This window comes from Sus scrofa, chromosome 2 (genome assembly GCF_000003025.6).
Source record: "Sus scrofa isolate TJ Tabasco breed Duroc chromosome 2, Sscrofa11.1, whole genome shotgun sequence".
Taxonomy (NCBI): domain Eukaryota; kingdom Metazoa; phylum Chordata; class Mammalia; order Artiodactyla; family Suidae; genus Sus; species Sus scrofa.
The window spans coordinates 71,960,046-71,973,432 of record NC_010444.4 but is presented as its reverse complement, the minus strand read 5'-3'; the positions used below and the strand labels follow the sequence as shown (position 1 = coordinate 71,973,432).

The 13,387-nt window shown below is 42.7% G+C and overlaps 1 protein-coding gene across 1 annotated transcript; it reads right to left on the bottom strand.

The window, feature by feature from the left end:
* LOC102167984 (putative methyl-CpG-binding domain protein 3-like 5) lies at positions 3,051-8,734 on the bottom strand. The gene is made up of 2 exons (XM_005654751.3): positions 6,818-8,734; positions 3,051-3,870 (listed from the first exon to the last, which is right to left on the bottom strand). The coding sequence occupies exons 1-2, from the start codon at positions 6,863-6,865 to the stop codon at positions 3,271-3,273; spliced, it is 648 nt and encodes a 215-aa protein (XP_005654808.2). The 5' UTR covers positions 6,866-8,734; the 3' UTR covers positions 3,051-3,270.

Sequence of the window (13,387 nt, the reverse complement as noted above, 5' to 3'; positions counted from 1 at the left end):
ATATTCATAAGGTTGATCTCATGTTCTTTTTTGATTTGTGTTTTTGGTAACCACTTTTATGTCATCTTCCACTTGGATTTTTCATTTATTTTTCCCTTTCCAATTCAGCTGACAGACACCATAAAATCTCCTTTTCTTTCATCTACTCTTGGTTATCCAATGACCCAAGAGCATTTGGGTTCATCTTGTTTGAGTCTCTGTACTTTCTGCAATTGGATGTTTCCTTCTTCAAGTTAGAAAAGTTATCAGCCATAATTTCATTAAAAGCATTTTCTATCTATTTCTCTCTCTTCTCCTTCTGGAACCCTCAAATTATGAATGTTAATACACATGGGGTTGTCTCAAAGGTGCCTAAAACTATCTTCATGTTTAAATTCCGCTGTTTGCTGTTCCGTTGGGGCGATTTCCATTATTCTACCTTCCACGTCGCTTATTTGTTCATTTCCACCAGTTAAACTGCTCTTCATTCCTTCCGGTGTATTTTTCCTTTCAGTTATTGTATTCTTCCGCCTTGAGTTCTTCTATATTTTCAAGATTTTTTATTTGAAGTTCTCTCTGTGTTCATCTATTCTTTCCCAAGTTTAGTTAGCATTCTTATTACTTTGGCTTTGATCGCCTTATCAGATAAATTGTCTCTGTTTCATTAGGTTTCTTTCCCAGAGGCTTTGTCTTGTTCTTGCCTTTGAAACATATTCCTCAGTCTTGTAGTTTTGTTTAACTTTCTGTTTGTCTCTATGAAATGAGGTGAAATAGTTATCCACCCCAATCTTTTCTTTTTCTTTTCTTTTCTTTTTTTTTTTTTTTTTGTCTTTTTTAGGGCTGCACCTGCAGCATATGGAGGTTCCTGGGCTAGGGGTTGAATTGGAGCTGCAGCTGTGAGCCTACAGCACAGCCACAGAAAGGCCAGATACTTAGCACATTGAGTGAGGCCAGAGATCGAACCTATATCCTCGCAGACACTATGTTGGGTTCTTAACCCATGAAGCCACAATGGGAAGTCTGGAATCAAGTCCTTTTAAAGAAACAACCCCTGCAGTATTGCTACCACTCAGATGTGACTGCGTCATGAAGGCTCTCTGGATCCTTTGTATGTCCAATGCTAACATAACCACTTGTCACCAAACACAGGACCCTCACCTCCAAGATAGACTTCCCCACCCCTAACATGAATAGAAGATGTAGTGGATTGAGTGGTCACTAAAAATTCCTGCCCTCCTAGAACCTCAGAATGAGACTTCATATGAAATAGGTTTTCTGTATAGCAGAAATTAACACAACATTGTAAATCAACTCTACTTCAATAAAAATTTTTAAAAATAACCATGCATATACCTGTCTCCACCTCCGTTCCCTAACGGATCATGTGCCTGGTACCTACCTGATGGGCCAGAAAAGGCCGTGTGACACCTCTCATTCCCAGAACCCTAGATGATTGGAATATGCAGATTTTTATCTCACGCTGAAGAGTTAGAATCTGGAGTTCCCGTTGCGGCTCAGTGGGTTAAGAACCCGGCATAGTGTCCATGAGGGTTCAATCCCTGGCCTTGCTCAGTGGGTTAAAGATCCACCACAAACTGCATTGCAAGTCACAGATGTGGCTGTGGCACAGGCTTTGTAGCACTAGCTCTGACTGGATCCCTAGCCTGGGAATGTCCATATGCCACAGGTGTGGCCCTAAAAAGAAAAAAAAGTGAGGATCTGCCCTAGTCCTAGGGTGGTGACAGCTGCCCCCTCCCCAGTAACCCACCCGCCATGAAAGCTGTGGGCTCTGGGAGAGAATTCGTCCCAATTTCAATCTAGAGCCTGTTGTGGAAGCACAAGCCTGGCCGCCCACCTTAACTCGCCTTCTGCCCTCCCCGTTTCTCAGTCACTCTTTGGCCCTCTGTACTCAGACTTCCATTTCTACCAGTGACAAAAACTACTCCACCAAAGGGGTCCAAGGAAGTCCAGAAAATGCCTTCCAAACCCACATCGGTCATTTTCCTTCTGACCTAGTGAAACAGTCTTCCCCTCTGACTTCTGTAGCGTGATATTTTTATTCCACTTTTTATGTGTTTACAAATAATTACGTTTACTGAATAAGTTGTTTATGAGGAAAATGACTTGTTTATTGAATAATTATTTATAGAATATTACAGATTACAATGTGCCCCACACGGTGAGCTGGGCAAATTTTAGTGACTGAGGACGTGTTTCTGTGCAAAGGCAATAAGCTTGCTAGCAAGTCATTGTCAGCCTAAACTATTTCCAAAGACCATGTTCCTTCCTAAGACTTGAAGGTTAGAAGTTCCCTGGTAGCATAGCAGGATAAGGATCCAGGGATATCACTGCTGTGGCTTGGGTACGATCCCTGGCCTGGGAACTTCTATGTGCTGTCAGTTCAGCCAAAAAAAAAAAAAAAAGAAAAAAAGAATTGAAAGTTAAAGTCTAATTTTTAAAAATTCCCGGAGGTTCCATTGTGGCTAAGGTTAAGAACCAGACTGGTATCCTTGAAGATGGAGGTTGGGTCCCTGGCCTCACTCAGTGGGTTAAAGGATATGGCGTTGCTGGAAGCTGTGGCATAGGTCACAGATGTGACTCAGATCTGTCATTGCTGTGGCTGTGATGTAGGCCGGCAGCCGCAGCTCTGATTTGACCCCTAGCCTGGGAACATCCATGTGCCATGGGTGCAGCCCTAAAAAGACAAAAACTCCCCCTTAATTTTTAGGTAACAGATAAGGACATAACATGTAGTGGTTTAACATGTAGTGAACTACAGAAAAAGGACTTATTTAGCATTCAGCACAAAAATAGAAAAAAAAATGGAATATGTTAGAACAATATGTAAAAGCAAGCTGAAGAAAGTAAGATGTTTATGGAGCTAATTTCACATTAAAAATAAAATCTCTTCCAAGTGTCATTTCTTCCTTGAGTGTAACTAATACCAGAAAATATTTTAAAAATGAAATAATCCCTCAGGCTATATTACCTCTATAGAATTCCATATAAAAGTCAATAAATAAATCAGAGTAAACAGAAATTAAGGTGCACAAGGACAAGCAGAGGTCCTTTTTCTTGCCCTTCCCCCAAAACCCAATCTCTCATCCACAAAACCACTTACTCTTTACATATTTGTCAAACAAGAGTTTAATAGATGACAATATTAATATAACAAAGCATCTCAGTCCAGAGCAAGAAACAGGGTTAACATTCACAAAGGCAAGGAGAACAAGGGTAGGGGGCTGTCACATAGTGACCACGTCCCAAGGGCCACGCCACTCCTTGGCTTCTTCAGGACACGCCTAAGTTCCCGAGACCCCTGGCTCTCTCTGCCTCCCTGGCCAGCTTGTCTGCCCTCAAGGCCATAGCCAGCCTCTCTCTTGCTTTCTTCACTTTCTGAGCCTGCCGGCGAATATGGCCATATGTTATTACTGGTTGTTTGCAGAGGGACTCGGGGAGGAAGAGCCCCAATCCCGGGATCATCTCTGCCCCATCTGAAGACTGGGCAGGGATGGCCTTGGTGCTGGGGTGCAGTGACCTTGCACCAGCAAGGCTGTTGGATTCAACTGCACCACCAGGGGCAATGTCGCGGACTACTTTTGCGCTGTCCAAGGTACTGAAAAGGTCTCCTTCTGGACTGCAGGCCTGGAGCCCCTGCAGTCTCCTGAATGCACAGACTTGCTGGGGCTTCTTCAGGGTCTCCTCTTGTTGACTGCGCCTGACCTTGTTGCCAGGATGAGCAGTTGTCTTTGTGACTGGCCTCTTGAAAATGCAGCTGGTGAGCCTTAGAGGAAGGCCGGATCTGTCACGATGTCTCTGCTTGGTCCTGGCTAAGTGGACTTGTCTTTTCTCCTCCAGTGCCTGGGGCATCATATTTCTCTTGAGCTTCTCCTTGGAAAACAAAAGGAAATGTGAAATTTGAAGACAAGGGCAGATGAAACCTCCATCCCTCATGGAGAATGTTCTTGGCTCATTTGGAGAACCACCCTCCTTTTTCCCTGGAGAAATGGGTCTCCAGTGACACTGTATCACCATCTCTTAGAGGGTTGTTAAAACTCATATTTCTGGATCTCCACCCAAGTGTCCGGGATGGAAACAACAATTTGCATTCCTTAGTGTTCCCAGCTGATGCTGCTGGTACCGGCATCACACACTGAGAACTGGATCCTGGGACATCCAGCAGATGTAAGTCAAGGACAGAAAGGTCAAGGTCATTATCCAGCACCAATTCCAGACTCTTCCCCTCCACCATCCTCCTTTGGAGCTGCTTTCCTCTTCCCATCCCTCTCACTGCCAACTACACATATGCTGGCACCCCTAACACACCACCTTTTGGACATGGGGATCCCAGGATCCCAAGACATAAAACTGTTTTCTTTCTTTTCTTTTCTTTTTTTTTCTTTTTTTTTTTTTTTTTTTTGATTTTTAGGGCCGCCCGTGGCATGTGAAATTTCCCAGGCTAAGGGTCGAATCAGAGCTTCAGCTGCCAGCCTACACCACAGGCACGGCAACTCAGGATCTGCAGCCTACACCACAACTTACAGCAATGCCAGATCCTTAACCCACCAAGCAAGGCCAGGGATATAACCTGCATCTTCACGGACATTATGTCAGGTTCTTAACCCAGTGAGCCACAATGCAGAGCTGAGCCACAAGAACCTGAAATGGATGCTTTTTAGAAGTGGGTCTGATCTCACATCTTCTCTATATCCACACCTTCTTCTAGGCAATCCCATCCACTTCCCTGACTTCAACATTCGTTGTTAATGAATTAGAAAATCTCCCCAAATGCCTGAGCTGGTTTCAAATCTGAGACCCAGATACTCATTTGCCCACACACCACATCAGTGATCATATCAATGACTCAGCTCAGGGTGGCTGGGTCCCAAGTTGAACCAGTTATTTTTCCAAATAAACCACCCTTATCTCAGCGTCTGCTAAACTCAGTGATCCTAACTAAAACTCCATCTGCCCTTGAGCATCGTTCTGGACGCCCTGCCACCCCTATCACATAACCGTCCACTTTCCATCCTGAATCCACCTAAATTTTTCAACTTTGGAATAACTTGTGAGCATCGTTCAATCCTCAGAATACCATTTCCACAGGGTTACCTTACTCTGTGTTAATTTTTTCCATGTAGTTTTTCTCACTAAATTGGATACTCAGTGAAGAGAGGACTATGGGAAACTGAAGGTTCTGCCATGCCCTATTTATGTATCGCTTTGTCCTTTGAAGGTGCTCAGATACCTTTGATGAAAGCAACTGATTTAAAGTCATAAAAACTTTCTAGATTTTTGGAGTTCCTGTCGTGTCTCAGTGGTTAACGAAGCTGACTAAGAACCATGAGACTGTGGGTTCGATCCCTGGCCTTGCTCAGTGGGTTAAGGATCCGGCATTGCCGTGAGCTGTGGTGTAGGTCACAGACGCGGCTTAGATCCCATTTTTCTGTGGCTCTGGCGTAGGCCAGCGGCTACAGCTCCAATTAGACCCCTAGCCTGGGAACCTCCATATGGCAGGGGTGCAGCCCTAGAAAAGGCAAAAAGACCAAAAAATATATATATAAATTTTCAAATAAATTCGCCCAACTTCAGGTATACAATGACATAATCTCTTTTTGCAATAAATGGTCACTAAGATTTTAAACCCTTTGTCTCTGTAATCCATCATAAGACTCTAATCACATTAATCTGTTTAAACTGTATAATAAGTGTATAGTTCCTTTTTAAATCCCTCATTTCTCTTTAGAAGATCTTTTAAAAAGGGAAACCATAAACCTAAACCCGTTGTGGCTCGGCTCAGTGGGTAATGAACCTGACTAGTATCCATGAGGAGTCAGGTTCCATCCCTGGCCTTGCTCAGTGGGTTAAGGATCTGGAGTTGCTATGAGCTGTGGTGTATGTAGTTTGTAGACTCAGCTTGGATCTGGCATTGCCACAGTGGCTGTGGTATAGGTCGGGGCAGCTACAGTTCCGATTCGGCAGCTACAGTTCCAGATTGGACCCCTAGCCTGGGAACTTCCATTTGCCCCGGGTGCGGCCCTAAAAGGCGCGAAAAGAAGGAAACCGTATCTCATTTAAATCTTTCCTTTTGTCATGCCATAACTATTAATGCCCTTTTTATTACTCAAGGTGTCTCATTTTGGTGGGAAAATTACTTGATCTTTCAATTGCTGCAGCTCTTATAATATACCAAGTTGTTATATCCAAACCTGTGACCCAGAATTTCGCTCAACAAAATCATTGTCCCAGTTTATTTTAATCTTGGTGAGAGGAAATAACAGTAATGCATGTTTAAGAGTATTAGGTTGATTTAATGCTGTGATGACAATAAGACCAACTCAAAGACAGGGGGAAAGAAGAAGATGTGGAAGAAGAGAGGAAAAAGCTGGAGAAAGAGAGGTCAGAAGGGTTAAAGGGTGAAAGGCTAACAGCAATTACCAATGAGGACGAGGAGGTTAGGGAAGCCCTAAATAACTAAGGACATGTTTGAGCAAAGAACTGAATTTTAAATACATTATGGGTAAAGAATTTCCCAGAGAGGAAAACAATTTAAAGTAGGACCAAATACCGTAGGACCAAAAACTACTTCCACTTTCCAGCGATTTTAGTTAAAAAGAAAGATACATTTTGTCTACTATCCTAGACTTCATATCCTAGTTCTTATTATACAAAAAGTATACAAATCCCAAAGAAGTTTTGATACGAACACAAAGGAAATAACCTTCAACAAGGTAACTTCTTATTTTAAGAGCTAGTGTTCGCTAATTTAAAAGAGATTTTACAAAAGGAGAAAGGATACAAATGAACATTTTACCCTCGATATGGATTCCACACTCACCAGACGATGATGCCGGCTTCTAAAGCTAGTGGATGCAAGGTTCTCCATCTTCCACACCACTGAGTTGTTTTCTGACCCACTGCTGAGATGCAGACGGCCTGTGGTTTGCTGGAGAATACACTGGCTTCTGCCTCTGCTTCCCCTTATATAGAGGGAGTGGATAATCCAATCAGTACATAATCCAATCCATCCTGGATGAGCCAATCCATCTCATCCATAGATGAATGTGGATAATAGATCCATCAATAGATGGAAAGTAGACAATCCAATCCATCTCATCAATGAGATTTGAGAGATTTCTTAATCAGATTCAGCAAGGCATTCAATGGATCACACACCAAGATCAAGTGGGAGTTATTCTGAAGATGGAAGGTTAGTGCCATATTCGCAAATCAGTGTGACTCACCATGTTAAAACAAATAAAAAGCACATAATCATCTCGATAGATGCAGAACAAGCATCTGACAAAATTTAATACCCATTCGTGATTAAAACTCTCAACAAAGTTGGTATAGAGGGAACATATCTCAACATAATAAAGGTCATTTATGATAAACCTACAGCTAACACTCTGCTCAATAGTCGAAAAGAAAAAAAAAAACTGAGAGCTTTAAAATCAGGAAGAACACAAGGATGCCCACTCTTACTATTGCTATTTAATTTGGTATTGGAAGTCTGAGACATAGCAATCATGCAAGAAAAAGAAATAAGACTTGAAAAAGAAATAAAATTGTCATGATTTGAAGATGACATGATCTTTTGTATAGATAAACCTAAAGTCACCACAAAAAGACTATTAGAACTAATAAATAAATTCAGAAAGTTACGGAATTCAAGATTAATATACAGAAAAATGTAGTACTTGGCGAGTCAGACGGTGCTTCTAAAGCGTTATCACCTTGTCCATGTCCTGAAAAGAGGGGTAGGCACTTTGCAACTTGTTTCCATGGGCATCTCTATCCTTAGCAGTTAATGTTTGACGTTAACATTGTCACTTCAGCAGGTGCCCTTGCCTTGGAGAAAGGTGACAGCAGAGCTGCTGATCTTTGTGGTGGAATTTGGGCTTTGTTTTCTCTCCTTTATGTGAGGACCTCTCCCTGCCCAGTATTTGTCCCTTCTGGCTGTTTCATTTCGAGTTTCCTTCCCCCTTTTTCTCTTTCTCTATCATTAGCCCAAATAGGGAGTAAAGGATTTTACAGCAACAATTGCATGCATTCTCTGCCTTGGTGTCCTCTACTGATAGTTTCACCCTCTGAAGGCTGGGATGGGCTGGGATGACAGGAGGTGCAATTGAGGGGTTGTGGAGCCCTCAATCTCTGGGGAAAGCGAGAACCTGTCTTATCCATGAGGCCAGTGTGGGGTGAGGAGTGAGAGTGGTCATGCACAGAACGAGAAGCCAAATTGTGCACTCGATTTCCTGCCCTCCAGCCAGGGAAGTTTCTGGCACCTCCATTTGGGGCAGAAGAGGTCCTCATGCAAAGGAGAGAAAACAAAGCCCAAATTCCACCACAAAGAACAGCAGCTCTTTGCATCTTTGGTGTAAGCATCACGTGGTTATCAAACCATGGGATTTCCTATCCTTAGATTTGTGGAAGTTACAGTGGGGGAAGGGCTGCCAACTTCATTCTGGAAATGGACTGCTCATACCTAACAGTATACCCTGAACATAGTTTCATGTAACTAAATGTATCTTTACATTTTATTTCTATGCCTGTCAGATGTCATTTCACCTGGATTTGTCAAGCCTTGTTCACCCACTTTTGGACTTTTGATGTGTTCCTAATTTTCTGTGACTGTCAGAAATACAGAAATGATCAGTGCTTTTTAACAAGCTTTTCGTATGTCTCTGAGTGGGATCAAGACATATATTCAGCGAGTTCCTGTTGTGGCTCAGCAAATTAAGAATCTGACTATCATCCATGAGGATGCAGGTTCGATCCCTGGCCTCGATCAGTAGGTTAAAGGATCCGGCATTGCCAGGACCTGTGGTGTAGGTCAGAGTCACAGTTCAGATCTGGTGTGGCTGTGGTGTAGGCTGGCAGCTGCAGCTCAGATTTGACCCCTAGCCTGGGAACCTCCATGCGCTGTGGGTGCCGCTCTAAAAAAACAAAACAAAACAAAACAAAACAAAAAGAATGTCATCAGACATAGAAGTTCTCAAAATCATCACTACATAGAAACCTGCATTGGAAAGATCCTGGATAAAGTGCATCATAAAGGAGAGAAAACCCCAGGGGGATGTTGTCATTGACGAATGAAGTAAAACGGATTTGATGTCTCAAAAATATTTGGCAAACCCTTTAAGAAGGGGAATGATAACCAGAGTGACATATAATTGAGGGTCTACATCATGTCAAGGGTGGAGGTTGGGGGAGACCCAGTGATAACTTTCTCCTAAAAATTAAAGTGCTCTCTAATGAGGCAAAAAATACAGTTGTGCTCTCAGAGATGCTCAGGGTGTGTAAAATTATGACCAGTGATTCTCTTTGCCCCCTCAGACCCTCACTCCGTGTGCAGCCAGAGCTGTGTTCCAGGACTCAGGAAAATTCCAGAGGAAGGAAAGCCCATCTGCTGCTTCCTTTGTGTTTTTTGCCCAGGGAGAGAAATTTCCAATCAGACAAGTAGGAAACATATAACTAATCCATATTACAATCACTGTTGTTTCCCAGTTATGGGTAATCTCTTGTCTGCCTGTGCTCTTCCAATCAGGCTCCACTGTGGCACTGATTCCAATGGACAGTCTCACTCTGAAGTCTCATCATGGACCGGGCTGAAGTCTGCCATAAAATATAACCTATAGAATCATCCAGGCAGAGTGCAAAGAGGCTCTCTTTTCTTTCTTTCTTCCTTCCTTCCTTCCTTCCTTTCTTCCTTCCTTCCTTCCTTCCTTCCTTCCTTCCTTCCTTCCTTCCTTCCTTCCTTTCTTTCTTTCTTTCTTTCTTTCTTTCTTTCTTTCTTTCTTTCTTTCTCTCTTTCTCTCCTTCTCCTTCGTCTTTTTTTTTTTTTTAACTTTTTAGGTCCACACTTGTGGCATATGGAAGTTTCCAGGTTAGGGGTCCAATCAGAGCTAGTGCCACAAAGCCTATGCCACAGCCACATCGGTGACTCGTGATGCAGCTTGTGGTGGATCCTTAATCCACTGAGTGAGGCCAGGGATCAAACCCAAGCCCTCATGGATACTAGTCAGCTCGTTACTGTTGAGCTACAACAGGAACTCCGAAAAATAATAGGATCTTTAATGGAGGAGTAGGCAAGAAATTTTTTTAAATAATTTTTGATTGATTGGTGGATTGATTTTTCTTTTCTGGCCACCATGGGGCATGTGGCTTTCCCAGGCCAGGGATCAGATCCACGCTGCCGTTGTGACCTACACGGCTGCCACTGTGGCAAGGCAGCTGAATCCGTTCGCCCACTGCACTGAGCCAAGGATTGAACCTGGGTCCTGGCACTGCAGAAATACCACCCATCTCATCGTACCACAGCAGGAACTCCTATCGCCTATTTTTATAAATAAAATGGAATCAAAACACAGCCATGCCCATTAACTTACATATTGTCTGGGACGGATTTTATGCTGTAGCAGCCAAGATGAATATGTGCCACAGAAACTATATGGCCTGAGAAGCTGAAACTATTTACTACCTGCCACTTTACCAAAAAAGATTAACCATGCTTCAAGGTGTGTACATGAATGGAAAAATTTTAAAGCTCGCCTTAGTCTTCAGTGATTACAGTATCTCTCCGTCCCATACCTGGGTACCAGCAACACAGATCCATTCCAAATCCAAATTATTTCAACTCCATCAAACTATTTCCAACAGTTATATGGGAAAATTGTACAAGAATGGTCACAGGAAATTGACAAGGTAAAATGAGGAAAGGTTTGTTCTACCAGGAACCAAGTTAGATACCAGAGCAACCAGCAGAAATTAGGGAAATGATAAAAGAGGATGCCCCAGGAAGATTAGGTGAAGTTTCTTGCCCCATAGGAGCATGAACAAGGAAATCTTTTTAAATGTTATTCTTTTTTTTTTTTTTTTTTTTTTTTTTGTCTTTTTGCTATTTCTTTGGGCCGCTCCCATGGCATATGGAGGTTCCCAGGCTAGGGGTCTAATTGGAGCTGTAGCCGCTGGCCTATGCCAGAGCCACAGCAATGCAGGATCTGAGCTGAGTCTGCAACCTACACCAGAGCTCACAGCAACGCCGGATCTTTAACCCACTGAGCAAGCCAGGGATCGAACCCGCAACTTCATGGTTCCTAGTTGGATTCGTTAACCACTGCGCCACGACGGAAACTCCAAAATTTTATTCTTTTAAAGTGCGCTTGATTTAGTGTGACTTTCTGCCGTACAACATAGTGACCCAGTCATATTATATATATATTTATATATATACACACACACATTCTTTTTCTCATCTCGTACTATCTTCCATCACGGTCTATCCCAAAAGATTGGATATAGTTTTCTGTGCTATACAGTAGGACTTCACTGCTTATCCATTCTAAATGTAATGGTTTGCATCTACAAACCCCACGCTCCTGGTCCATCCCACTCTCCCCCCCCTCCACCTTAGCAACCACAGTCTGTTCTTCATATCTGTGGGTCTGTTTCTGTTTTGTAGATAGGTTCACTTATGCCATATTTTAGATTCCACATATAATTGATAGCGTATGGTATTTGTCCTTCTCTTTCTTATTTCACTTAGCATGAGAATCTCTAGGTGCGTCCATTTTGCTGCAAATGGCATTTTCTTTTTTTATGGCTGAGTCATATTCCATTGTAAAGGAAATCTTTGATTTCACCAGGAAAATTACAGAAACCACGGCAGCAGAATACTTAGCATGAGGAAGCCATTGGGGACAGTAGGGAAAGAGTGGGGAAGAATCCATGCCCTTGGTGACATTGCTGAGCCCCAGGATGAGCCAACCTAGACCCACCATATGCTGAAGGTCCAGGCTGACTGTGTTTTGTCTTGCCTGTAGCTGAAAGCATTCTTCCTAGGTTATGAAAGTAGACTCAATCCTTTTTTAAATTTTTGTATTAAAGTATACTTGCTTCACAATGTTGTACCAATTTCTGCTATACAGCATAGTGACCCAGTCATACATATATATACATTCTTTTTTCTCATACTACCTTCCATTATGTTCTATCCCAAGAGACTGGATATGGTTCCCTGTGCTATACAGTAGGACCTCACTGCTTATCCATTCTAAATGCAATAGCTCGCATTGGCCAAGCCCAAACTCCTGGTCCATCCCACCCCTTCCTCCCTCCCACTTGGCAACCACAAGTCTGTTCTCCATGTCTAGGGGGGAAAAAAAGAGAGAACTTGGCTTTTCCCAACTTCAGTGTGGCCTTAGAAGCAGCCGTGGTGCAGGTCCCTAACGCAGCTCACTGCAGGTGTGCGTGACTCAGCATGCGTGACTTCCTTTTACTGAAAGAACACTGTGCCCCACATTTCTTTCATGTAGCTGGTCAGAAACATCATATATCTAAGTTGGAACAAGTCTTTACATGCAAACCACGAGGAAGCTACGTCCTTTTCCTCTTTGAAGGCTAGGCTTTCTGCCACTTCAGCGTAGCTTTAGCAGGACTAGGGCTACAGGTCTGCTTTACAATTCATCACATGTCTTAGCAACTGATGGTACCTTCCTTTTCCTGAGAGAACACTGTGTCTGAAATTTCTTTGCTATACCTTGCAACAAACACACACTTATCTACTGTGGAAAAACGCCTTTACATGCAGACCAAAGAAAAACATTCTTCCTTGTTCAGAAACTAAGGTTTCACCACTCAAATGCAGCTTTATGAAAAGTAGTGATTCAGATCTGTTATAAAATTACTGAAGTAATTGCAGCCGCACTGACAACTAGACAACAAGTGGTGCCAGTGGAGAGGGGGAAGGGGGAGGGGCAGTACAGGGATGGGGATTAAGAGATACAAACTGTTATGTATCAAAGAAGCTACAGGGAATAAAGCCAATATTTTATAATAGTTATAAATGGAGTATAACCTTTAAAAATTATGAATCAATATATTATACACCTGGAACATTGTTATATTGTGCATCAACTATATACTTTGATAAAATAAAAATTTCTTTTAAACATTCAAAATGAATGCACAGAAAAAGAGGTCATGGTTACCCAAGGCAGAGACCGGGGGTGGGAGGAGAAATAGGATGAAGGTTGTCAAAAGGTACAAACTCCCAGTTATAAGAAAAATAAGGACAAAAGGTGGAATGTATAACATGACTCTAGTGAACACTACTGTGTGATGTATGTGAAAGATGTTCAGAGAATAAATCCCAAGAATTCTCACAAGAAAAAAAACCTTTTGGGAGTTCCTGTCGTAGCTCAGTGGTTAACCAACCTGACTGGTATCCGTGAGGATGTGGGGTCCTATCCCTGGCCTCGATCAGTGGGTTAAGAATCTGGCATTGCTTTGAGCTGTGGTGTAGGTCACAGATGCGGCTCAGATCCTGCGTTGCTGTGGCTGTGGTGTAGGCCTGCAGCTACAGCTCTGATTCAACCCCTAGCCTGGGAACCTCCATATGCCATGGGTG

Excerpts from the sequence above, each read along its gene's own strand:
- LOC102167984 (XM_005654751.3), bottom strand. The coding sequence starts at position 6,865 with ATGGAGAACCTTGCATCCACTAGCTTTAGAAGCCGGCATCATCGTCTG. Across the intron at positions 3,871-6,817 it reads GAAGCCGGCATCATCGTCTG|GAGAAGCTCAAGAGAAATAT; the intron begins GTGAGTGTGGAA and ends TTGTTTTCCAAG.